Source organism: Lepidothrix coronata, unplaced genomic scaffold, assembly GCF_001604755.1.
Source record: "Lepidothrix coronata isolate B3197 unplaced genomic scaffold, Lepidothrix_coronata-1.0 Scaffold6, whole genome shotgun sequence".
In the NCBI taxonomy this organism is placed as follows: domain Eukaryota; kingdom Metazoa; phylum Chordata; class Aves; order Passeriformes; family Pipridae; genus Lepidothrix; species Lepidothrix coronata.
The window spans coordinates 916,676-944,671 of record NW_016690186.1 but is presented as its reverse complement, the minus strand read 5'-3'; the positions used below and the strand labels follow the sequence as shown (position 1 = coordinate 944,671).

Here is a 27,996-nt window from a genome sequence, read left to right as displayed (position 1 = left end):
CAAACCAGCTTGTGCCTGCCCTGTGGATTTGTGTTGTCAATTCAGGTCTACTTGGCATTCAATTTACAATCATTTTTAACATGATTTTTTGGACTTGTTCCTTTAGAAAGGTCCCCAAACAAAGCACTCTAACTGATAGTAAATGTCTGTCATTAGTTTGTAGTCTTTAACAACTTAAAAAAAAAAGGGCAATTGTGCATCTTTAAGTAACTCTTAGGAAGTATCCTGCCAAAGGACTTACACATAGGCTTAAAAACAAACTGATGCTCTTAGTAGAAAAAAATGTTTTCTGATGGGTATTAATATAAGTTGAGCTAAAATGTTTATATATAAAAAGCTATGCAAGAAACTTTAAATGCTGAGCAATGTTCTGGCTGGAAAAAGGTTTATAACAAAACTTTTTCTATTTTAATCCTTTTTCCCCTCAGCAGAAAAGTCCTGTTTCCTTCCTTGCACAAGTTGACTGGAAAAGCTTGCTCTATAAAGTATTTGCCAAACAGTTCTTATCTGACAAAGCTCAAGTGTCACCATATTATTTCCAACTCATTCCTTACAACTGCCACCGTCACACAAAAAACATTCAACATAGAGAATCTTGTTTTTCCTTTACAGTCATGGAATTTATTCTCCAGTAACCGCAAATACTCTTCCCAACCCCCCATGAATACTTAATACGTTGCCAGAATAGATCTCCTCAAGCCCCAGGCTTCTATAAATCAAGTAATATAAAATTAGTACTTAAAGTCATGTTGTCATGTCTTTCCTTGAAAACACATTTGAAAATACTTCTAAGCATGTGCACTGTTGAAAACCAAACTCTAAAAAAGCAGTATTTATACCATTCCACATATGGAAAAGACCGTAACTTCAGTAATTTATTTCCACCTGCAGGTCTATGATTGACATCAGATACTGTATAATTCAAAATTCAGTTCAAGAACAAAATCAATGTCATTTATATGAAGGGAATATAGTATTACCTCCCCAGCCAGTTTATAACGTAATGAACTGGTTAGCTGGTGTTATCAGGGCAGCCCACAACACAATGCCTCTGCTCATTTACAAAGTCTAAACCCAATTTGGTCGTCGAGCACATTAAGCAAGACTGAATACTCAAACCAGATTTAACTATTTTAAGGCATTCCAGGAAATAAAACCTACTGATAGAATGTAAAATACATGCTTTGGGCAATAAAATATATTGCACCGATCGAAGCTGGTTATATAAACAAGCTTAACCAACCACTGCAAAAGAGGTCATCATATCCACTAATAAATTTTCAAACCCTATGACCCAAATTTAGTCCTAGTCCAGAAACAGTACACACAAGCTAGAGAGTTAACTGAATTGTGATTTAGCTAACAACGGAGTTTATGTAATGAGGAACTGATATATCTTTTCTCTTTGCAAAGCTAGTGAACACAGCAGCAAGAAAGAAATTCCATTCCTACAAGTGAACAAATGTGGAAAGGTAAAATACACATGGGAGGAGCATGTATATGTCAGAACATAAAAAATACAGTACATTATTCACATAGTTAGAAAAAAAACCAAGACAATTACCAAAATATTTAATTGGTAAAAGTTTAATGTCAACTTACTTATAAAAATGAAAAAATATCTTAAAATTCACCATACAATTGAGCAACCTGGCCCTACTGACTATCAGCTATAGGAAGGCATTTAAGGAAATGATGGTTGTGTCAAAACAAAGGCTAACTTCAGGCATGTATGTTGCTTTAAAGAAAAAAAAAAAGAGAAAGGAAACCAAAAACCCCTCTTATTTGCAGGAAGCTAAAAGCTTAGCCTAGTTTTTAAAGCTAATTACAAAATCCTCTTTCATACTGGTCCAGATGTCTTGACAATTTCTTCTTCTAACAGAACTGTCAAAAGAAAAGAATTTTTTATGAGATCTTTATACAGCTTAGTTCTACATCTTTGCAAGAAGAAACAGACATACGACACCATACTTAGGATATGGAAATTACTAGTTACAGCATCCTTCACTCAGGCATCTGTATACGGACACTTCTCTAACTGCCACATTATAGAAGGTTTTAAGGTTTAAGGGCAAATGAACTTTTCCAGGTTCTGCATTAAACAATTTCTAAGCTTTACATATTATTTGGATATCTTGGAATACAGATTTGAACAATATTCGGTAAATATGTTCGATATATGTAAAACAAGATGCATATAGTATTTTTTTATGTGGCAATCTTAAAAGTATGCTGTGCCATGGCTCTGCAGAGCTGCAGCATTCTTAACACAGAAAAATAACAGAATGAGGGTATCATGCTTCCCATTGCATGCTATCACATCTTAAACTGTAAATATTACAGGCCTTCATTTCAATGTTTCTCCACTTTACTGGACTACCAGTGTTCCTCAGAAGCTTTTTAAATTCTCATTTCCTGAACTCAAAAAAAATTAAATCAAGTTATCACTGCCCTACACTTATGATGACACTGGAATATAGCAGCAGTCAGTTCTCTTTATTATCCCCCCTCTTCTTGTCAGAGTAGCAAAAAATGGAGACAACGATAACAACAAAAAGTCTAAAAAGGCCTATTCCACTCATCAATGTGGAGATTAAAACCAGTTAGATCATCTTTGGGCGAAGAAAGAGAAAACTAACACAGTGACTGACTAACTTGTCACTACTTTGTATGGAAAATGTTGCAAGGACTAGGTCGACATCCTGACTTCTCTCCCCCTTTGGAACTGCCTTACTTGTGTGATCTCACAACTTCAGTCAAAAATACATTTTTAATTCAAAGGTATTTGCAATATTAACATGGAATATCATTAATGGGTTAAGAAATAACTAAAAGTCAACAGAAAGTCATTTGTCTCATTTACTGTAAACCAAAATTAACCACAGAGCCTGGCTGCCTGCTATCAAATATGCAGAGCAATCTAACAGTCTTACCTTCCATCTGTTTCCACATTCATTACAGACAACAAATGTTGTCATGGGTTCATCAGCACTGCGGGTTTGAACCTTTGGCAAAGGCAAGAGACAGAGTGGAAAAAGAAAATTAGTATCTTCAATTTTTGTTAGTGTGTGTTCATGTAAGTGTTTAAATGAAAGTTAAATATTAAGGAAGCAAATTTCAATCAAAATACAAGTGAACTTTACTCAACAATTGAAACTGGTTTTTTTTCTAACTATAAAGCCATCATAAACTTAGATTTTGACAGATTTAGTAGCACTAAAATACCAATTTTGGCGTTGAAACCGTGCACTTATTTCTAGGAAAAGATTCTGCACTACAGAAGGCTACATGTTCAGTACAGCTTTACATATATTTACCAATGTAAAGGCTTAAAAGTCTCATGATTGAAAAACAGCTTTCTACTTAAAGCATCTGATAGAGAAAATTAAATTATAAATGCAGCTGATCCTAAGATGAAAATTACATTCCCTGAAGCACCATTTAACAAATTAAAGCCCTTCCTCTTGCAGTTGTAGGAAAGACTGTAAATCAGGGCCTAGGGTTAGTCGAATGGTACAATAAAGATACATGTGTATATACATATATATAATTTTCTTCTATTTAGTCCTTCAGTACAAAAAAGTTTATGTACATTAAATACAGTATGTTATCTCTCCTCCACACAAAAACATATTAATAAGATGTGATAAGTTAGCAAAAACTCAGCATTGCAAAGAAACTGAAGCTCCAGCCTATACAGATACTCAGCTTGGGTTTACATAAAATCTTTGGCAAATAAATACAACACACACTCTTTATGTAAGCACATCTAAGTGCATCCACCTACCTTCACATTTTGTAATCTGTCAACATTTTGATAAAAGTTCATTTTGTAATTTCAATTTCTTTTCTCTGACAATCTTTATATAGGACTTAAGCTTTGAGAAAGGAAAACGCAGAGTCTGAACAACCACGCACCTGGGTGTATGTACAGTTCTTCTTTTTGCACTTGCCACATGTAAACAGATCAGTTTGGGTACCTCCTGTTTTAGCCATCTGGTGCTCTCTGATAGCTTCTTTGGTCAGATTTTTGCGCATTTCTTTCAGTTCATCACTTGCCATTTCCTGTTAAGGACAAAAAGCAGACAGAGTTTACTAGAGAGTTTTTGCTTTAAAACAAGTTACAACTGTGCGAGCCAATACCATTTTTTATTTAGAATCCATGAGCAACAACTCTACTGAAAGGCACTGAATTTCTACACATTTTTAAATTTACAAGACTTCAGTTGGGATATCTCACAGCACAGAAGCTACAAAAGTTAAAAATGTTCTTTTTTTTTAAACGCAGATGGGAAAAAAAAAAATCTGTAAAAGTTACGACGTCAAACATCTAGAAACATTTCTATGCAAATGCATTTAATATAAGATAGACAAGGGAGAGGACTTTAAAGTTCTCCAGAGGGGCAAAAAAGATCCTCTCCCTAGGTTAGATCCTTGGATAATTATCTCACTGACCTACATAGGACTATTACAAGAAAAAATTTACACTATTTTGATTATTTGCATATTTGTACTGAAAAATACAGTACAGCCATAATTTACCATATGCAACCAGAAATCATACACGCTTCGCTTCAAAACACTAACCAAGGAGCTCAGAATCACCAATTTTCTATTTCCTTTCAAACAGTTCTAGTGTGCAGGATCTCCACAATGTCTAGTAATCTAGAAAACTATTTGTTTCATTTTTCTTCAATACAGTTTTACTCCACATCCCACACAGATGTGGAATGCAAATCTTGTATTAACGCTGTTTCACTTCAGAAGTAATCTTAATACTAAAGGGTTTTTTAGCCTTTAACATTTTAATTCAAGACATTAATTAAAAAAAGAATAGGCACTGGGCAACACAAAATATATGTTTGTGCATCCATACAAAAACATGTGGGGGAGAAAAAAAACCTCCAGAACACATACTGAAGGTACAATTTCCTTTTTTTTATACATTCTGTTACCAGCCTGTTTGCCCTAACCTTTATGTAAAGCTACAGCAAAATAATCCCAACCAACCAAAAAAACCCATCACAAAAAAATTTTCTTTTGGAATAATCATGATTTTCATTAGTTGATAATAAATTTAATATCTTTCAGTCTCCTTTGTACCTGATTTGGGGGGGTAGAATCTAACATATAGAAGCAGAACTACAAAACTGAAACAAGATGTTAACTGTGCTTCCATTTTTCTCTCCCATAAAATCAAATTTTTCATCTGACTTTCTAGATTTATTTTGATTTGCAAAGACAGTGATGATGTGAATGGGAAATTTTATTCAAGTGTCCAAAATGTTCTTTCAATAATTTAAATTTAATTTGATTTAAAGGGCAATTTTCCTAGCCTCTCCCCTGTCATTTATGGTTTTTTTTATTTATTAGTAAGAGTTTCCTTCAAGGTCACTTGGAGTATTCAAGATACATATAAGTTTTAAATAAATACTACAAATGACAACAGAAGAGGGGACAGATCCTTAAATCCACAAAGTAATACCTTGCATAGGAGTGTAACTGCAGAGGTCAGCATGTGAAAAACAAATGGCAAGACAGACTAACAAATATCCAGAAACATGAATGGATAAGCAGCTTGGAGTCACTAGCCAGTCATATTTACATCTCCCTAAACTTAAAACACTATTACCAGTATATCATGTAACCTTTTAAAAACATGCCATGTTTTGAGATAGCAACAGCTTACCTGCCTTCTGACTTACAGCCAAAAGTCAGACATTTAGGATCCAATAACACACATCACTTTCATGGCCTCTGCCTCAACAAAGCCCTGTAATTTAGGCTGTGCAAGCCACAAACAAGTCACAGTCTTTCAGAAGTGTGGGCAGCTTACATAAGTTACTTTTATGGCTAGTAAATACAAGCCAGGATGTTAGTCCAATAGGGAAATAGTTCAAGACTATGTTTTACTTACCTCTGCTGTCATTTTGGCAAACTTGTCAGGAGGAATGTTTCCACATAATACATTTTTCCTTAGATTAGGGTTCTTTGCATCCTTGAGATTTGCTATTCTACTTCGTACTCTATTTTTGTATTTCATATCAGTGTTTTTTAATTCTTGAAAAATAGGTGCTTTGTATTTAAGGAGCAAAACATTAACAAGTAAAACAGACCACTATAAAGGATTCATTCTGGGGGGCAACTTTTCTAAAGCAATGTACTTCTTCGCTTTTGATCAAGTCCCCAACCAACACTTTCCTGTTCAACACAGCAGACTTCATGTCCTTCTGAAGCCTAATCACAGTTAAACACATGAACCATGAATTTTTGGGTAGTAGGCTCTCAACTGAAATTGTGAAAAGTCACCCATAAGCTTATGGCCAGGTTCTTGGACCTCATACTAAGAATTAATTAATTTCCAAACCAAATATTCAAACAATGACAGATCAGTGACATTTTTTTTTAAAGAAAAAAAGAAGGCCAGACCTCTGTTCTAGAACTATTCAAACATTGCTACCAGAACCTCCCTTTCAAAAACTCAAAATTCATTTAGAAATAATCTTGTAGAAAATTAAATAAAGACATTAGAAAAAGATAAAGACTGTTAGCAAGAAAAGGTTTTTCAATAACATAGAAGAGCCCAGCATTTTATGTAAGAAAGCTTCAGAAAGACATAAGATTGCTGCTGCAAGGAAAACATACTGAGCTGAAAACCCCACACACACACTCACCTACACGCATTGCTACATGTTTTAAGGAAAATCATTTCAGTTGGACTCTTTTTTTAAACACTAAATTTATGTACTGATGTGTTGAACACAGTTTGCTATTTTTGTTTTACATGAAATTTACAAATACTCAATATGTAGATCAAGTTAATTAATTTTAAAATTATCAGCGCTTTTAAAAAATATTCCTGTTCTAGGGCACACAGATATACAACAAAGGATATCTTCTTCAATCTGAGAACCCAGCTCTTCTTCATCAGCACCAATAGCAATATAATCATCTGAGGAAAACAAATACTAAAATATTAGCAAACTGAAATTCTCAGCGTTCTCTGTCCCTGAGAGCCTATTCAGCACTCTGAAGCTCAGCAAATTATGAGACATCTGCAGTAAGTCTTCCTTTTTTGTAGGTAAGTTTTATTTACTGCATACTTATCCTTTCAAAACTTACTAATTGGAAGAACAAGAATAAATGAAATGAAGCACAACAGAAGTTTAAAGAAATTAAAAACCTTTCACAAAACCAAAAATTCTGACATCCAGTAACAAACACAAGTAGAAACAAAAAAAACCCTGCTATACAGAAAAATTTAAAACATTCTATTAGGCTTGGCAAATACCCATCTCCGCAGCATATCTGTGCATAGAATAAACTATTATAAAAAGGAAACATTTTATATTGTGTTTAGTCAATTGTTTCAATCCACACAATACAAGAATAAGCAAATAAATGTTTTCCATGCAAGCAAGAGGAAGATTTTATTAGAAACATAGTAATTAAGTAACAGAAACAGTATTATTAGATTTTTTTTAAAGTTCTAAGCAGAAACGTGTCATAAAACATGTAAATTAGAAGAGATGGACCACAGCAGTCTTGAAGACAATGCAACACTTGAACTACAATTTCTGAAGATAATTGTTTACTTTTTCTGACCAAAACTCTTTACTCACAAAGACAGCTGCCTTTCCATGATAGCTGAAGGGCAAATTAGATACAGTGTCTTACCCTCATTTCAACATGGGTGTACTTCAATGAGCAATTCAAACACCATTTCTCCTTAGATCTCATGCTGAAGGCCATAAAACCAGAAAATAACCTTATTTTTTGACCATGGATCATCAGTTTATATGTGCTGTACAAAGCAACACATCAAAAAGGGTTCTTGGAAAACTAGCTAAAATTAAGAATACATAGAATTATAAATACTAAGATGCTACATGCAACTTTCTGGTCATAAATTGCTTTAGAAGTCTATGACCCACATATCCAGAGGACCACAAATTCATGGTATTTAATCAGCTTTCATTGTTGTCTGTATCTGAATTCATACGAATTAAAAGAAAGAATAAAAGAGTGAAAGGGGTAAACATGGATGATTCAGAAGCCTATTTCCACTGGGTCAAGTTACACCCAAAAAAGAGAGAAACAGGAGCTGAGTCATAAGTTTGGTAGAAGAGCATGACCCACTAGAAAAAAATTAGGTAATTCTGAGAAGTCCAGCTTTCAGTTTGTTCCTTATCTAGTATATCGTTCAATTTGTCAGTGTAAAGACACTCAAGTGTACATGAGAGGTGAAAAAAAAACTCAAAACAAAACAGTCAAGGAATTTACAGATGCCCAAAAGGCATGAAGAGCAATACAAGACTCTCTTATTCCAAGTATCTCAATGAAACATCAAGAATAAATTAATACAGAAAGGCAGCATTCAAAAACCAAAATCTGAAGGTCCCTAGGACGTCTAGTTTAAGAAAGGCACTCATGTACATAGTGGCACTCTCTCAGTCAAAAAGACTGAGTTACAAAAAAAATAGTGGCTTCTGCAAAAATATTTAAATAAGGCATTAAAGGAGGCAAAAACCTTCCTGAAAAGAAGTTGCCCTGTCGGAAAGTTATCAGACGAACTGAGCCACAAAATGTCCCATGTTACCAGCAACAAAAATGTATTTTGATACATTTCCATGCTGCCAAGGTTACTCACTACTTGCAACTGGTAGAACTGGCCTACGGATATACACAAACAAACAGACACAAAAAGGGTTTATTCTGCCCTACGGGGGAGGAGAAAATTAGAGTGGGAAAGACAGAAATAGAAGAGAAGAAAACAGATAAACTTGAAAACATATTCTACAAGCTCACCTCCTGTTCTGAGAGCTGCAGAAAGCATTTCTCTACATTTCACTCGTACAGAGTCTGAAGTGCTTGGAGCTCGGGGAAAAGAAGAGATGAAAGAATTTGAAGGAGCACTACCCTCCTCCTTCCTGCTGCTGGAATTGCTACTTGAACTGCTAAAAAAAGGCAAAAAGAAAACTATTTTAATGTTTTTTCCCTTCTTCAAATGACTTTGTTTCTGGGCAAAACGCAGGTCTTTTGTTATACCCATTTGATGGCATTCCAAAATAAGAACACAGGCCACCTTTTAAAAGCTATTTATAGCTCTGGAGTCAATATAATCTATAAAGTGTCTTTAGACTATTCACCAGGGTATTCCACACAACAGTCACAGCAGGTATTTCATTCCATTATGTGGCATACAAGCTTTAATTCTCAGTTCTTTACATTAAAGTGAAATCTTTTTTTTCCTCCCACGGAACTTTAAAAAACAGTGAAGATACATCGCACCAACATCCACTCCGCAGCAAATGCACTGCGCTCAATCTGTTTACTGTACTGAAGGGGTACCATGGTCACAACCCCTTTCCTCCCCAACCGATGTAGTTTTGCAAACTGTAAACTAAGTTTTCAGCTTCCATCTGGACATATAGTTAGAAGCTAAATTCCAATTTGAAAATGGCTGCTGAAAACAGATTCACTAAAACCTGAAGTGTATAGAAGAAACGAGCTTGCAAATACTCTTTTGTAAATGTTCTTTAGCTCTCCTGCAGTGACATTAATATGGTCTCCTTTTTATGATAACATATTTTGTGTTTACCAAAAGAAGTGCAGATTGTTTATCAAACATAAAAGCTAACAGACAAAGTAAGTATTCTAAACGTCCAGCACATGCAATTACCACAAAGCTGAGACTGAAAGTTGTTTTACAGATCTCAAAGCTCAGTGTTAGTACTGAGAGAGGACGGAGCGTTTGACAGATGGAATAAACAGTAAACTCGTTTGGCCGTATCTTGACTTACGGTTTTCTTTTTTTTTTTCATGTCAACAGCAGCACAATTTATTCCTCTACCAACACACCCTTTCTTGTAGAAAACTTAATGTCTTTCAGAAAAGAACATGGTAGCTGTCTCTAATACGACAAATTTGGACCAAATACTTTAACACTAATTTATACTTAGTGAGATTATTTGAACAATCACAAAGAATTAAGCACCTTTCTTCTCTGGCTTCAGGGCTGTTTTGAGAGGAAGATGCAGGCTCCTTTTTCTTTTCTTCAGATTCTTTATCAGTTGAAGGTCCATCTGGAAATACAAAACATGAGAAACTCTCTTCTACCCAGAAACAGTAACCAATTTTAAGCAGTGGTAAAATACCTTTCACGATTTCTCCTGAACCAGCTGGAAATGCTATGAGCTCCCACTCTCTGCTTCGACCCTCTCTCACAGTACAGCCTTCCACTCTCCAACACCCTCCCAACCCCGCAAACTGAAAATATGACAACACTTCAGATTCTTCGACTCAAGTCCGGCATCTGCTTAAACTGGCAGTGAAGACATGATGAAAACTTAGTCTTCTATGATTTATTTTTGCCAACACTGCTGCAGTAGGTAGACAGTAACTTCTTAGTTATTGCATCAAGTCTCTGGAGTAAATACTTGCCATTCTTTTTAACTATATTGCAAAAGCTAGCAGGGTTGCCAAATATAAAGATCATTTTCCTATTTTTGAAGGAGTTTCCCAGACACACAGACAGCATTTTCTGTGATAGCTCTTAAATTATTTGCCTCAGCATTTAAATATATTTGAATTTGCCTTTCCCATACAGGCTGTGTTTCACCATGATTTTATAAAGAATAAAGACATAAGTCTTTGTGAAGGGTAATCACAACATTTAACTCTAGCGTAGCAAGAACACAAACACCCTTTTATTGTAAAGAAGATTTCAGAGTGGCTAAATTGAGCTCCTGCTTTGATTTGCTCTCTAGAAAGGCTGGCTCTCCACTGCCTACAGAGAAAGCCTAGTGAGATTGGCAGCACTCACTGACAGATTTTGTGAATTCTTCTTTCCAAGCCCTTATAGAGCCAGAATTACACTTCTAAATTCATAGACTGTGTTATTGCAATAAGCACATATTACAAACTTTAAAAAGAATTAAAAACAGATCAAGAAAAGGAAGGAAGTCTGTTAAGGCTCAGTCTTGCCCATAAAGATGTCCTGAACTAGGCATGCAAATTCTCGTTTAAGCATCTAAAAGTATCCTTATTTCCAGAAGAACCCCATCCCCACATTTCTCAGAAGAACTTGGTGATAACATAACACACAAATTCAGGTCTCTCATTCAAACAACCGAGCTTTTTTTTTTTAATTTTCCTAGAGTAGAACATTTCTGTACTGGTTTTTAAATAGGAACACTAAAACTGAACATGATTTCGATACTTTCCTTAACTTTTTGAGTTAGGGAATTTACCCAATCAAATATCACTTTGCTAAAGAATCATCATCATAAAAGGAGATCAGAGATAGGCACCCATCTACTATCCCATCTCCAGCTGCACCTAAAAAGAGATGGTTTTTACAACATAGTATAGGAACCAGCAAAACACACAAAGCTCCTTCTTCAGAATATTTCCCCAGCCTTCAAGAGCTCACCCACTATTTGTAACACTGAATCCAATCCTTGATAAATTTCTCCATTTAAGGAAAAAAGGCAAATTAAACACAGTAGATGATGCACTTGGATGGATTGTCTTTAACAAGCTAAAGATGTTATTAAAAAAATTCCTAATAAAGGTATCAATTTATTAACTAATACTTATAAAAAAGTAATTTCACTAAGAAAGCAAATGAAGCCATAAACATGGATCACCCCAGGTCTTCGCTATGACATTTGAAGTGCACAATACTAGAAGAAAACAAGTCCCATTTTTAACATGCATACTCACATGACTGCTCTCTATTGCAACAAATGCTTACATGATATATGATTTTTAAAATCTTCTAAATACACATACAATCTCATTTACCTTCACAACCTTTAAAGCACATGATCATCTTTGTCAGAGGTTTTAAGACAAACGAAGAGATCAAATAGGTATCTCTGCTTCAGCCCATTCACCTCCAAATTTTTTTCTGGCTCACAAGTAGTCAAATTCAGAGCTGACCTATGTATGTCCTGCTTATTTTGCATCATACGCACCACTGTGGTATAGCTGGCGTCCAGTTTTCATCTATCAAACACTTATATTTAACCCAGCACCATTTCATCAAACAAGGCAGGCCCCTGAGAACACCTGCCAATACCAACACCTGCCTCAGTGGAGGGCAGGGTGTGTATGAGGCACCAAGATAATGCAAGAGGTAAAAGCACAGCTCCTCCTACACCTGCAGATCAGTCTGTGCAAGCATGTCTTAAACCAAGGCCAAGCTTCTTCAGCAGCTGAGACAACTGGACCATCTTCAGTAAGTATGTCTCCAAAACTATAATTCATTTAATCACTTAAGAGTTTACAGATATTTTTGTTAAATCCAGTTTAAGAAATCTGAAAATAAAGTTAACAATATTATCCTAACTGTTTAGGATAATATCGTTATCCTAATGAATTATATGAATCATAAATTGGAAAGCACCAAGGACAGGAGATGCTCTGTCATGCTGGATTTATTCTTAAACTCACACATTAATAGGAATATCTTATTTTATTGAGATACTGTATTGACAAAAGAACAGAATGCAATTAAGAGCCTACTAGACAGCATTTCAGCTGTCCTCTGGGGAAAGGAAAGAAATGCCCTTAACAAATTAAAAGTCCCTACTAATTAACTTATTTTACATTCAGTGGCCAGACTCTAATGGAAAGGAAGAATGACAGTTAACAGGAATTACAAGACACAGAAATTCTAACAAAGTAACATGGAAAAAAATGGCCCTTCTGTGAAACATCCTTAAAAATTCCAATACATGATTCACCTCAGGAAGTCCATAGAATATCCTAAATACTTATAAATATTTATAAATTACAAGTTGCTTTAAAGAGGCACAGTTCCTTTTCTCAACTCTATACCTATTCAAACTTTGAAATAATTTTTTTCAGAAAAAAAAAATGGAATTGTCACCGATTTTAGGATTGAAAACTGTAACTTCACAGTTTTAGCAAGCCATAAAAAAATCTTAAAGCTTTGTTTTTTGTAAGAGAAGCTAATTTATATTAACAATTCTTTAAAATACAAAGAGCACAGTAATAATATGAATTTCCTATTAGCTATCAGAATAAGACTATCAAAGTCTGATGACTGCAATGCAGTTTCTATCTTGTACCTGTAACTACTTTGAAAGATACTCCTAGCTTCTCTGGGGAAATAATCTCTCCGGGGTCAAACATGACATGATAGTGGATTTTGTTACCAAAACAGAAATTTTAATATAATATTATACAGCCAGGTAACATAATTAAACTGAATGTTAGAAGTCGTTAACAGCTTCATCCTAGATTTTTCTAGCTATTTTACAAGCCAACACTAGACACTTGCTAGTAACAAGAAAAAAATTAGAAAATATAAAGATGTAATGTTATTTATTCATAAATCTAACTTTAAATTAAGAAAAATTTTAAAGTAACAATTTTCCCAGAAATTTTTCCTTAATGAAAGGTGGCTATTTATTCTCTGGAAGCACATGAGAATTTAATCTAGTGAGATACTGTATGTTACTGATTCAGGAATCACCACCAGAACTTGGAAAGTTTTCTGAATAATCAAATTAAGTAGGCTAAAGGAAAGAGATATGAGAACATGTATCAGATGACATAATTAATTTAACAATGATTCTCATATTTAATAATTATTTAGGCTCCACTTTCCAGACTCTGACCAAAATAATCTTGAGATGCACAAGCAGCTATACTGGTCAGCAATTCCTCTACAAGATAAAGTAAGACATAAAGGTAAGATCACTAAACTTTCTTCCTAGTTGTAGCTTTGTGGGGAAGAATAACTAAGAACTATGAATAAAGAACAAAATCATTACTTGTTTGCTATTTTTAAAGATTTTTTTTATTATCAGTTACAGAGGAGGATGACATATGGACTTCTGCACTATATATGTTTTTCACTTATATAGCACAATGTAATTTGCATCATGTGTTATTATCTCACCACTGATAATCCTAAAAAATAACATCTACTAACAGTACATGGAACAGTTCCAAATATATATTTGACAGGAGTTGATTTCCACATCTCACACTTGATATGAAAATGAAACTACTGAAATTATTTTTGCACTTGATTCTACTTGATGTCTTATAAAAACATGTACTCTTCTTATCAATAGTAAACAACAGTCTTAAACACTATTAGACTCTTAATTTAAAATCTTGTTTTGTCAGTAACTTTTTTTATCAAAGCCAGTAGGTTTCTAGATGTTCTTGAACAACTTCACCTAAAGACAGCATTAACCTGTAAGATAGTCCTAGACTGTACCTGCTTGGTCAGGTAGAATCAAACCCAGGTGCAAAATAACAAAGGATATTATAAACAAAATAATCTGAGTAAAACACTTCTGCGAAGCCTGGCTGGTGTTACTAACACTTAAACATTCTTTTAAAATAAAATTATTCAGGCCCTTCTTTGAAATAGGCATTTCAAAATGTTTGTGGCCTCACCTTTAGTTTTCAATACTGACGACAGATGATCACTTAATGTTAAGATTATTGTCCAATGATTCTACATTTTTATTCAGTACACAAAGTTCCTGGAGGTGAGTTTACTTACAGGTCTGGGCATTCTTTTTCACCGTATACTCTTACAGTTCACCAAGTGATGGAGGTTAAATTCCTTAAGGAATTTTTGTTGCTTTTTTAATATAAGGAAACACTTCTCACAGCCTAAATGAGCATGCATGGATTCATTTTCTGCGTGGCATACTCTGTAAACTCAGCTACTTGGCATAACAATCAGTATTTGCAAATCCTGTGTTCTAACTGAACAGTATTTTATTCTGAGAGCCGAATTTGGTTCCTTATGCAAATTGTGACCACCCTGCCGCGTGGTTTAACGTTCTTACGACAATATCTGAGAGCACCCCTGCACTGTGGCTCAGCCAGTGAGTCACTTCAGACAATGCTCGCCAACCCTGTGCTGCGCAGCTCCCAACCCCCCTGAACAACCACTGCTAACCTGTCAAGGCTCTAGTCAAGTCATAAAGATCTGGTGATTCACAACTCACTTTGATTTCCTCTCATGTTTCCCATGCACTCTTAAAAACTGAATTCTGATAGCATTGAACTGAAACAGTACATGCAGCCTGAACAGTAAACAATTCTTGCCTAAATTCAAAATGTCATTTATAAAAATAACTCACAAAGACTTCAGACCTCTGAGTACAATGCTCGGTACGATTAACAGCTGTCCGCTTCTGCTGCCATCTTTGATCCACACCATTTTACATGCACTATAAACAGCATAATCGAAACTGATTTCTCAAGCAGCTCAACATACGGTATTTCGTATTCTTCCGAGAAAGTCAAAACTAATGATAAAACAGAATAAGAGTACTTCGTAAGATTCCCACCCATACTTATAGCCCACCTTTCACAGTTATGAGAGTTTAAGTTCTAATGGATAACTGAGCAGTGATACAACAGTGAAACATTTGTCCTACTATGCTTTATTACAGGTCTATGTTACAACCAAGGAGAATTTAGCTATTTAAGTTTTGAATGCTGTATTTTCAGGAATAATTTGATTTTATGTAATAAGCACACTACCAGGACTAAACTAGACCTGGCATGATAACGTACACACAACAATATCTGTCCTGTAGCAAAAATTAGTGCAGGAACAAAGGTCACACCCACTGTCTCAAGACCTATTCAGTTCTGATTAATGTCAAATATTTGTTATTTGCTTTCCAGTTCCTCACACGTCTGACTTCAGCTCTTGCAAGAAGCCTTAGGTAGAGTCTCCCAGCTGTGTTAAAACAACCTGAATCTAGCAAGTTATGAAAGGGAAAAGTCCCCCTTGCCCCAGTTACTGATGCAATTCCTGTGCAGGAAACAGTAACTGCAAACAGGCTGGACCAAAAAAAAAAAAAAAAAGGTAGTTGAAATTTAAACCTGAAGTAATAAACAAACCAATTAGTTTCCAACTGGTCAGTTACCAGCCGTGGTCTCCTGGACAGGCACTTGAGCACTAGTTGTAGCACAGGAGGCACCTGTGCAGAAAGGAAGCCAGACCACCCCTTTCAGCAGCAGCCTGAACCCAGATTGACCTGTCGTGACCATCAGACACCACATTCTTGCTCCGGAGTATGAACACCCTCTGGTCCTCAGGCAGGAGTAACACTCCCCATGTTTCACAGCATTTGAACACTTTAAACATCAGTCAGCTTTAAGTAACAATATATTAACACAAATTTGACTGACTGAAGATACTAAAGCGTTAAAAAAATGAGACTACTATTTTTACTGTCTCAACAAATAAGCAGCAAACCCTTTGGTCGAAGGACAGCAATAACCAGGTAAGTTCCCTACTCTCCAAAAAGAGCAGCACCCGAGGACACTCCCAAAAGCTGAGTATTCTGCTGGAAAAGAGAATATCTCCTCTACTTTGTTCCCTAAACTAAGCTGCAGTATCAAAACTTTCAACTCCAGAGAAAAAAAAAAAGTAAAAACTACAAAACATTGATAGGGATTTGGGTTGTTTTTAAACTTCGATTAATAACTTGAGAGCAAGATCACTCAATCTAGCTGCTACTTTTAGAAGTTTTTAGAGTAACTCAAGTTAATATGCAAGTCCATTTCTCCACTTATATATCTTATCACTTTTATGCACTGATATAATAAAGTTGGACTTCAAGTTTTAAATGGAAATTTAAAAATAAAAAGTATATTATTTTCACTATTTACCAGTTAAATCTGATCAGATCCTATAAAGCATGCATTTTACAGTAAAAGTCATTATGATTTTGAAGGTATTTTATCTCTATGTCTAGTATTACCTAAATTTAAATACTAAAACTAACATAATTAGTATTATCTAACTTTTTTTAAGGTAGGCTGAAAAAAGTTTGCTGTAGAGGCTGTTGCTCCTTACTAGAATATAAAAGTTGAAAGTTGTGACAAATTGTCCATTTTTACAGGCAGAGTATTTTCTACATAATTTACAATATGGGTCAGGAATGACCCATATCATCAGGAATAAAGTACCTGATAAAACACTTTGTAATTGATAAAAACGAGGCTGAGTTCAAATGGCAGGGGACACTAACAAGTCCTGGTATTTGGCATATTCTTCAAGACAGAATGGTAAATATTTAAATCGTAACATAAGTTATTTTCTATTTAAAAATTTTAAGCTTCCTAAATCTTATTTTACCTAGACTTAGATACAAAGAAACAAAATAGAGTGCAGCACAGTATATGAACAAAAATATCTGGATAGAATTTGAGATTTGCATGTTTTCAAATACATTAAGTACTACCAAGTACTACCCTTGAATAAAATCCTAACAGAAAGGTTTCGTTAACTGCATTAATTGCTTTAAGGCAAATTAAACAAAAAGAATTAACTCTCTAATTAGTAAGCTGTTTAAAATTATGGTTTTAAAAAAATGCAGACCTATTTCTCACTACCTGTAAGTTCTAACACATTTTTAACATCATTTTTATGTTGTTCTTTTTCTCATCACAAATCACTTCATAACCAAACTTCAAAGCCTCCACACTCTCCTATGAGATTTTGCACTAGTTCTTCAGAGTACTCGTTATATTTGACACAGGAAATAGTAAAGAACAGGTTTGTTAGTGCCTAGTGCAGCAGCACAGTCACTCCAGCTCAACTGCAGGCAACAAGACTTCAGATATGAATCACATCAGAGAAGCTGATTTCCTACTGCTTGCCAGCCTCAATAAAATATATTAACTGCTTCTCTGAATACACTCTCACCGTAATGCACTGGTGACAGTCAAACAGCAAAAACCAGTTACATCAGCACGGAAAGTTTCAGCACTTAGACAGGAGCACAAATATATCTTAAGCAAGGAAGTGTCAAAGATGTGCATCAAGACTACATACAGTCAAAACATGCAGGAGCGGGGAAGTTTGTTTCACCATACCTAACAGTTTCTTCCAAGACTTGATAAGAGATTTTGCTAAAGATGTAACCTCTTCATCTGTGCTTTGCTTGCGTATTGCATTCACTGACATTCCAATTCTGGTAGACTGCAAAATAAATAGAAACATACACCATAGAAAGTGACATGAAGGTCATTTAACAAGTAAACATATATAAAGCTGTACTTGAGCACATTTTTTTTAAAAGTATCTTTTCTTCTTTGCTTTTGTGATTTATTTTAAGATTAACAGGATGAAATGCTGCAAGCCTTTATATAACTTATTTTATCAGACTTATTTGCAACAGACATCGCAAAAAGAAACACAACAGTATTACCATTTGTCTCCACCACAGAAGTCTAGGGAGGGGGTGGGCAGGAGGGTAAAGGACTGTATTTATATTCTGTTATGATAAGAAGCTTGCTAACTGCTTCACTAGCATCATAGTCTTAGAATTCCCATTTAGTAGTGGCTGTGGAAGAAGTTGTAATACCAGCTGGGAGTGAGCACAGTTTAGTTTCCTAAAAATTTTGGCAATACTGAGATTCTTTAAAACCTTTAGCACAGAGAGTTCTGCCTTTAGATAGTAACAGAACTCTCTGTGTTTAAGATTTTAAAGAATGACCCAGCCTCTCTCTCTGAAAAGGCCAAGACAGCTTTAAGCCTTTGCCACTACTGCCACCTATAGAGAGAACAGAGGAGTAATTTACAATCCACGCCTTTTAAGACATAAATTAAGCTCAACAGCAACATTTTAGAAGAGTTATGACTGACATGTTCATGTAACGAGTAGAAAATTTCCACACTTTTAGCTTCAGAAGAGGAGAAAAGTATTTAACAATACAAACAAGGATTTTATTACCATTTCATATTTTGACCAATGACTAAATTAATCGTTCTTAAAATGCTCAGTTTTGTTGCATTACCATTGACAGAACTCACTAAATATAAATTATTCTACTTACTTTTGCAATAGTTCATCATGAATTTCCTTCTCCTTTAAAGGAAAATTTAAATCTTTGTGGCTCGCTAAAAATGGAAATGATTTGTTCCTGTAAATTACTTCTTACAACCCACACAACACTTTTTGAGGCACCATGAATGTGCTAAATGATTGGAAACATACTGAAATAGTCAGTAGCTATTTCAGCCAAGAAAACACATCAAATAACCTCAGGTTTGAGCATCAGCTCTAAACATGCAGTTTGGATTTAAAAAAACAGATGGTTACTCACCTGTAACCAGTGTTTCAAGATGGACTGACTCTGCTCACTCAGATTAACAGTACTGGCCAATTCTCTTGAAATTTTGAAACTGAATCTCAACATTATGTTCAGACAATAAAGAATAACATGTCCTTGAAAATCCATAAAGTATCATATTTGAATGAGAAAAATGTATGTACAAAAAACCCCCAACCCTCCACTGACAGATATCTGGGCATAACCACAGCCTACGCTCATCAGCAAAGAGAAAACACACAATCTTACAGACTTACTTAGGTAAGTAAAACCCAAAAACTCAAGTAAAACTCAAAACTAACTGGATAAATTAATTTATTATTTTGATCTCACAAGAGAGACAGATTATGGTAACCATTTAAGCTGCCAGCTTTCTTAAGGCAGTACACAAAAACAGCTCATTTGTTTGCTTTTCTGGAGCACTTGATCTGGCCTGCCTGAAGAGAGGGGAAGGAATGATCTGCTAATTTATTTGCCCGCTAACACAGGTAATTGCAAAAGATCAGTTTTATATTCTCAAAATGGTTGTGTTTTAATGACAAACCAGCAGACAGCATCTGAAATTTCCTCAGCCTTTTTGTCTATGGAGTTGTTCTTGTGAGGGCCATTTTTAAAGTGAAAAACTTTAAAAAATGAAGTGATTTTGAAGTGATTTTTAAGTGAAAAACTCCAGTATTTTCATTCTGCCCCACTGCAAATTCTAGAGTACTTTTCATCTGCTTTCAGATTAAAGATGGGCAAATATGGCATAAAATGGCAAAGATAGCATAAGACAGATGTTTTCACCCCTGAAGCATTCGAGCTGTAGGCCAAGCAGTCTTCAGTGGATATGAGCAACAGTGAGCAGAAGTAACCTACAACTGAAGCCAAACCAAAGCATTTGATGGCAGCAAGTCTTTTCTAAACCAGAACAAATGAGGAACATAGCAGGTGAAGAAAAGCAACCACTGAAGCAAGCAGAGGTGTTACCAACTTTAAACCGTGAGAGTATGAGAATAGAGAATTGGTGAGGACAGAGAATTGGTGAGCTCTCAGACAAAGCAGAGCCAAATCAAATGCTGAAGAACAGCCACCTCCAGGTTCCCAGGTCTCCCAGCTTGCCAGTGAACTGGCACGAAGCCGCTGACAAGGACTGTACATCACAGTCTAGTTCTGCATACGTGTGTGTAGTTTCCAGTTAAACCTGTTTGTTAAAATAAAGCCTGTCTGTCTCACTCGCTGTTTAGCTGCACACTGGCCACAATTAGCACGAGGGACACGATGCCTTTAATACTGTGTGGCTGCTAAACAGCTTTGCAATTCAGACCACCAGATAAATCACGTGTGAGGAAAGGCTACTGGCTCCCTGCCTAGCTGAGCAAGGATCAGCTTGCTTACATAAAACTCGTTAGATATCACACAGTCGTATTATTGTCTATAATCACTTCAGCTTTCTGTGAAAAGAAATCTAGAAAGAAAGACACAAGACATGAGCACAAGTCCAGACTACTGATATGCATCTTCCACATACTTGTATACTGTTCAGAGGACTCACCAATTCAGACTGAAGCAGCAGTCATGTTACATGAAAAATCATTGCTTCTCTTATTACGAAGGAATAACAAAACTATCACATCTGCTAGCAGTGCTTTTCTCAATGTAGCCAGCTTTCAAAATGCTTAAAAATGGGTGTGGAAGTATGCTTTTCACTTGTGTCCTGCATTTCATCAATTCACACACATCAACAGATACCTCAATCTACACAGAGTGCAGTAAGTGCTCCCACTTTCTCATGATCATCACTCTTCCTGACACGAGCACACTAATGATCCACTACCAGAGCAATGGGTATTACTTTGCATTACTTTGTATTTCAACTCTTGCTCCATGTCCTCCATTGCTTAAGCAAATTTGGGAGGCCAATGTAGAAAGTTTACATCAGACATCACATGTTTATACAACTCTCAAGAAAAATAATGTCAATTTGAGTCTAAACATGTTGCTAAATGCAATCTTATGCAGTGGAACTGTTTTGAATACAGCAGTAGATATTTAAGAATAACTTCCTAGCTAAGTCCTAGCACAGTCAACACACTATGCTAAAATACTTTATCCCTTTAGACCTACTGTAACATGGAGATATCTTCTTTACAAACTTGTATGGTGCTGCTCTAACACGGATTAAAACCAGTCTTTTACCGCAGATATTATTTCACACTAAAAACAGGTACCTGTAATATGGAGGGGAATAAATAAGCTTCTTTCAAGTAGGATAGAAAATTGGACAATACTAATATGCAGCCCTATATAAATTAAGTCAGGGTCACACAAGTACTCTAAAAGGCAGACAGTTTAGTTTGTCTTGCAAGATTAAGAGTCCTTCTCTGTTGATAATTTTACTAATGTTTTTATTATAACTAATAAAAGAATAAGTTATATATGTGTATATTCTTCAGATCCTCATGGTTCTCAGATAAAATTGTTCTGGTGTTCTACGTAAAGCTTCTCCTTCAGTCTTCTTCCCACTAAGCAGAACAGGTTTGCACAGAAGCATTGACAGAATTGTCAGAGCACCTGCACAGAGATTTTTCATTTCAAAGGCAAAAAGCCCCATTATTACACAAATACTCTGCATTAAGACCAGGACAAAGAAACTTCGAAGAATAAGGTTAACAGAAGGTTTTTCTGGGTTTTGTTCTTGTTCTGTGCGGGGCATTTTTTCTGCGGGGTTCTGAGTTAGGTTTTTTTTTTAAGGAAGGATGTTGAACACAGGGAAGATGGTCTCAGTTCTATCAGCCATGCTCATTCATGCATGAAGGTGACACTTTAAAATTCCTATTTTCTCTCACAAACAGAACTATCAATAACCTACTAAGTTATTACTAAGGATGCATGAATCAAGAATGTCCTTGCTACTGATACTTTTAAGATTTAAACTTTATGGCTAATTCTGTACCTGTGACCATTAACTGTCACCAAGAAAAAAGTTATTTTTCAGTCTCCTCCAATTTAAAAGAGGCTACCACAGCAAATTAAGTCTTAGATTTACCTCTATCATTTGAAAATTGTCACAGATAGGGAATATCTGGTTACTTTGGAACAAAAGCTGTTAATTGATGAATTATGTGACAAACTCTGAAACTTGACAGGCAAATAAAGTTTACCCAGTGTATTTTTTGAAAGAATTTATAAGTAGTGTATTAAATACTGTGTTAGAGATGCAGATATAAGCAACATTAGTGAGAACATGCATGCAACAGGGAGAGATTGTACCACTCCATCACTTCAGCCCAGGAGAATAAAAGAGAAGGAGGAGTATAATTACCTTAAGAAATACAGTACTCAGAGTTGGGGGGTAGAGTGTCAAATATGACTTGCCTGAAGGTATGAACTATGTTTCTCCTCACTTACAATCCAAAACCAGAACTAACTACATAAGAAAAGATGGCATGAGCTATAATCAGGTGCATTCTCCTTTAGGAGGAAGGAAACACATCACATATGTGTTAGAGTAAGAACCTAAGATTCTGTGGAAGGTAAACTCATAAGCAGCTCTTCCCCTTTTCCATGACAAAATTCACTACTTTGAACTTATACGGAAGGATAAGTTTTAAGAGCTTCCTAGTGGAAGAAAACACTTAAGTGTCCTAAATTATGGTGAATTCAGACTACTTTACTATGTAACAAAACTGATACTTCCAAGGACTTTCTACCTAGAAATCTACTTTAATAGCGCAACCCTCTTTCAAATTTGCTGGCTCCACCTTCATCACTACGGAGTATTTGCAACATAACAGCAATAAGAAAATCATACCTGTAACAACTCAAGGGTCATGGGAATATTCTTAAGCTCCTTCAATAAATCAAGAGCTCCAGCCTGAAAAAAAGAAAGGAGATAAATAGGTCAATCTAGTAGCAATCAGAAACGTCAAATATAATGCCAACAATATACTCTTATCTGTCTTCAGGGTTGCAGACTGGATTCAAACTATCAGTTCTCAATTTATCCACAGAACAACTCCAGGACAAGGAAAGTTCTGCTTTACAAACTCTAAGCTTTAAGGGGCCTTAACTTGGAAATCCAAGTGTTGACTCAAAGACAAGGGAAGTTTTATCTCACATTACTAAAATATCAGTCAAAGCATTCTGTCAATTACCAACCAACACATATCCTGAGGGGACTTCACTTAACAGCATCAGAAACAATCCAGATGACAGTAGCAATTTTCAGTTCAGAACAACCACATCTGTTTTAGCACAAGAATGAGTTGAGAAGCTCTGCAGCGGTGTGGTAAAGCCATATATCATGAGATTTTCTTTTTCCCTTGCTAAGACTATAAGGAAAGGTCCTAACTAACTTCTGTGTAAGCAGCAACTTTCTAGACAGATGAGTCAATTCAGAAACTGTACTACTAGGTATTAACAAAGTCTATACGCATCTACTCTAACAATTCATTCCTTAGCAATGTTGGCCTTACTTAAAAAAAAAGGTTTTATAAATGTGAGATCCATAATTCTCTTTAACCTCTACCACCTTCTCTACCACCTAACCACCTCTACTTCAGCAAAGCTCTGCACCATCCACTTCTTATCGTGCACATGGTTGTCAGACAATAGAAACCTCCTAAAGGCTGAGATGATTTGGCTGTTGAATTCAAGTGCATGTGCTGCTGAGCCTGTGAGTTACGAAGAGCAAGAAGGCAACTGCCTTTGCATCTAAGAGGCCATTCTACTTAGGCCCAGTTCATTACCTTCCCACTTTTTTTTTTTTAATTCATGAGATTTGGAAATAAACCCCACAAAATTTCCATCTTGCAATTCTTTGGAATTTGACCCCTTTTTCTTTCCTTACCTCTGTCTCAACTAATCCTATTTTGCTTTGCATTTTGCTTGCTTTTATTTTCAAATTCCCCCTAATCAACTTCTAATATGTCACCTGTTGCAAGGAAACATGTAATGTTCTGCTGCATCTGCAAGTCTTCCAATTTAACCACTAAAGATAGCACAACAAATAACCACCAAGAGGCTGAGAAAGACGAAGGTAGAACATCTGTGTCACAGCAAAAGAAACACAGGTTTGGACACCTTCAACTGTCTGCTACAACCTCTGTTTTTAAACAGTTCTGACTCAAAGAAGCCTCCAAAACCAAACATTTCACTAAATACCACCTTATACAAATTCAATTCACTTATAAAACTAAAGTTTTACTATTTTGCCAAGCTAGCAAAAAGCCTTATTTAACTTTTATTCGTGATATGCAAAATTTCTCCAGTTTTAACCATAGAATTTTAGCTGCAATGATGCAAGACTGAGAAATGTCATGCTGTTTCAGGTGCTAAACTGAGTTAGCATACTAAACCCTTTCTTTCTCTAAACAGCCATAAGCTTGGTTTCTTTTCTGCAAACCTAGATTCAAGTAAAGTAAGTTAATTACCTTCACTGTTACAAAACAAAATCAAATTCAAGGACATTTTCTTAGCTGAAACAAAACTAATGACAGAAGTCAATGTGCCGTTTTCAAAAATAGTCTGATAACACTTACCTCTCAACCAATTAACTTATTAGCAAACTGTAAACAGTAACTTCAATAAACATGGGTTATTGTAGTCTGCAACTTCAGCATGAGTGATACTATAATGCAAAGCAGAACACTCTTCATCTCATCTTAGAAATACAATCTAGTCAAAATTTCTTTGCCTCTATTATAGCCCTTTCCAATTGTACATGTCAAAACAATTTTATTATTCCCAGAGTAAACATTTTCCAAGACTAGGAACTTGATACATAGGAGGTTAACAAACAAACAAACAACACCAAAAACAAGTTAGCAGATATTACCTATATTTTATATTAGTTTCTGTAGAAAATTACCAAAATTTCTAACGAACTAATACTTTCCAAGCCTTCACACTTCTCTAATCAATTATACTGTGCACCAAGAATTAGATACTTTAAAATTAAATTTAAATGGAATTTAAACTGACACCAACTAAACAGTTTTTCATAACCCCTTTTCGTAGCATAGAAGTCAAACCCCTCTTTTTCTCAGAAATAAAGTGGAAGTTGCATAGTACAACTTGCAAGTCCTTTTTTTTCTAATGTAGGACTTCTCTGTTTATAAAAACCCCCAACCATTAAGACCATTATTATAAATTTTTCTTTAAAGGCATTTCTATAAATTTATAGACAGTAAAAGGCAACACCCCATAGCACCAGGTTGGCTGGCTTCCTGTTTACCTTGTTACTTAAATTAACAGAAGTCAGCTCCATGCAGATTTAGCAGATTACCCCTCTCAGCTTCTCTCAGTTGATCAGATCATAACACCACAGAATGGTGGTCTATATTCGTATTTTAAAGCTGTGCTTCAGGCAATAGAAAATAGAGTGCATTTTTGAAGACAGCAGAGCTATCCAGTTATAATTCTATTCTACTTAAGGGAGTAAACAATAACATGGACAATTTTACATTCTCTTCTCTACCATTCTTGATTTTTTTTTTAATCCATGGGTGCAGCCTAATTTCTCACATCTATTCATTACAACAGCTTAATGAAAGAAAAGTATACTGATGTACAACAAAAGCTGTGAGGAAGACACTGCAGCTTTTAGTCCAACTGCAGATATTCTGAAGGAGGACTAATATCTATTTCCATTTGAAGCAACAGCAGAAATATGTATCTCACAGTGCATTAAATATTATATCACATTACTATTTACCCCTTCAAAACAAAACAACTGCATATATCACTTTACTAAAATAGTTATGAAATCTGCACAGCTACAATTAAACCCTTAGTCAATCACCGAGAGTCTGACTCAGAAAGGGTGTCTGCCTGACCTGCCTTTTCCACTCATCAAAAGAAATGCCAAGGAGTGCTCTGCCACAAGCCACAGAGTCACCTTTTGTATGAGACATGAAGCATCTCTTGCCACCTGAGTCTTGACAACTTCAGAGTGAAAAAGTATCAATGTTTTTTTTTTCTTTTACTATTAATGGGTTTTGTCAAATCATTCTCATTCAGAGAAACAGCCCAAATACCTGTTCTTGATGAGTAAAAATGGAGAAAGGAATACAAGAGGTTGTCAAGGGCATCATTATCCAGTGGGTACTTGTGTAAGAATGAGTTTCTCAATTCTTCTTCTTCTTTGTGAGACAATAAAGTACCTTTTCATGGAAATCACTTTAATAGGTTTGCTAAAGATAGTATTTTATCTGCAGTGCGGAACTAGGTAGGAAATCACATTGTGCAATTAAAGAATGTGTAATTAAAGAAGGTATCTTATAAATGACAAAGACTAGTAAGGAAAACATAGAGATATCTCCTGTGTTAAATACCGATGCACATCCTCTCCTTCCTAAGGGGTTGGGTAGGGATAAAAACTAAGGGGTTTTATCATTGTACACACATGTATTTTGGACAAACTGTCAGATCTCGACTCCTGGACACATCAGCAGCTCAAGCCCTCGGCTTCAGAAGGTCTGAGACAGTGTCAAACTAACAACAGAGTTGTTACTTGTGTGCAGGAAGGAGCTGGAGCAAATGAGCTCTATTCCAACACAGTAAAAACGTACAGCGCTCTCTGGTACCACTCACTCTCTTGCTCCTGGGACAGAGGTGAAAATCAAGGCCCAGCACTGGCTCCAGCCAGGCCCAGCTGTGCACACTGTGTTCAGCCACATCAGACCTACACTGACCCCAGCAAAGTCACTGCACCCTCCACTGAGGTTTGAAAGTTAATTAAGTTACACATGCTAGAGCGTAGATACATGTCCCCAGCTGCTGCTAGGAATTTTATCCAAACTCCTAACCCTCCCAGATCACAGAGAAATCACAGGAAGAATAATCACAAATACACAAATTTCCAGAGAATAACAACGTGCCCACCCAATATAGAAGTAGTAAACAGAGTTTACAATTTACTTACATGCTATTTTATGTAACCATAACCAATTATTTCGCTGTTGCTGTACACTCTGATTTTACTTACTTTGATGGATTTGTAGAAATAGTATAAACATGCTATGCTATCTAAGTAAGTTCTGTATGAAGGGCACACATAATAATTGAGTTAAGCTAACTGAATTCTGCCTAATAATATTCTACTTCCATTCTCGGGTACAAGTTATTTTCCAGATTAATAAACAGAATTAAAGTGTTTCAGATTAGAGAAAAAAAAAAAGAAAGAAAGAGTCTCACACTCCCCATCTGCTTCTGAAGTTTACCCACACAACTCCGGCCGCCCTGCCGCAGCAGGGTTCGGGTTCTTCATTCACATCTTAGTTGGAGCATCCCACATAAAACTCCAGCTTTCGCGCCTGAAAGTGACAACACCGACCCACAGGGGAGCACCACTGCAGCATTCTCTTCGAGGGGACTGGGCTTCCCACAAACCCCCAAGCGAGGCCAACGCCGCGATTCTAGTGAATAGGGAGCGAAGGGAGCAGCCCTCCGCAGCCGCTCACGGCCGGGGCCCGGGCGGGAACCGCCTCCGCTGAAGGCGCCGGGGCCGCTCCGCCGGGAAGCAGGGCCGGCTGCCGGGCCGAGGGCCCCCCTCCTGCGCCGGCGGGGCGGGGGAGCCGCCGCAGCCCCGCGGGGCGGAAGGAGGCGCCGAGGCCGCCTGGCAGCGCGGGGAGAAGCGGCGGCGGGAGCGCGAAAGGCCCGGGCCCGCTGGGAGCAGGGAGCGCGCGGCCGGCCGGGGTCGCGCCGGGGCCCGCGGCGCCGCCGCCGATTCGCCTCCCGCCCCGTCCCGTCCCGGCGCTCACCGCGTTCTTCTTCTGCACCATTTTGTCCATCTTCTTGGCGATGCGGATGATCTCGTCCTCCGTGGCCATGGCGGCGGCGGCCCGGGCGGCGGCGGCGCCAGGCAGCGAGCGTCGA

At 36.5% G+C, this 27,996-nt stretch overlaps 1 protein-coding gene across 4 annotated transcripts; it reads right to left on the bottom strand.

Annotated features, from left to right (window-relative positions):
* Positions 1–595: 595 nt before the first annotated feature.
* TCEA1 (transcription elongation factor A1) lies at positions 596–27,996 on the bottom strand. Of its 4 annotated transcripts, none has more exons than XM_017832977.1 (10): positions 27,882–27,996; positions 22,931–22,993; positions 17,899–18,004; positions 9,998–10,085; positions 8,809–8,957; positions 6,896–6,952; positions 5,918–6,072; positions 3,919–4,065; positions 2,934–3,005; positions 596–1,884 (listed from the first exon to the last, which is right to left on the bottom strand). In XM_017832977.1, exons 1-10 carry the CDS (start codon positions 27,948–27,950, stop codon positions 1,876–1,878), a joined length of 915 nt encoding a protein of 304 aa, XP_017688466.1. In that variant the 5' UTR covers positions 27,951–27,996; the 3' UTR covers positions 596–1,875. The 4 variants fall into 4 exon arrangements, with proteins under 4 accessions (XP_017688466.1, XP_017688475.1, XP_017688482.1 ...); XM_017832986.1 differs by lacking the exon at positions 27,882–27,996 and adding an exon at positions 27,316–27,476; XM_017832970.1 differs by lacking the exon at positions 596–1,884 and having other exon boundaries at positions 2,841–3,005.

What these genes read in the sequence shown, in the direction of transcription:
- TCEA1 (XM_017832970.1), bottom strand. Translation starts at nt 27,950, where the DNA reads ATGGCCACGGAGGACGAGATCATCCGCATCGCCAAGAAGATGGACAAA. An exon ending in TGACCCTTGAGTTGTTACAG is followed by an intron (nt 18,005 to 22,930) that starts GTATGATTTTCT and finishes TTTATTTTGCAG; the next exon opens with TCTACCAGAATTGGAATGTC. An exon ending in GGGTTCTCAGATTGAAGAAG is followed by an intron (nt 6,073 to 6,895) that starts ATATCCTTTGTT and finishes AATACAAAGCAC; the next exon opens with CTATTTTTCAAGAATTAAAA.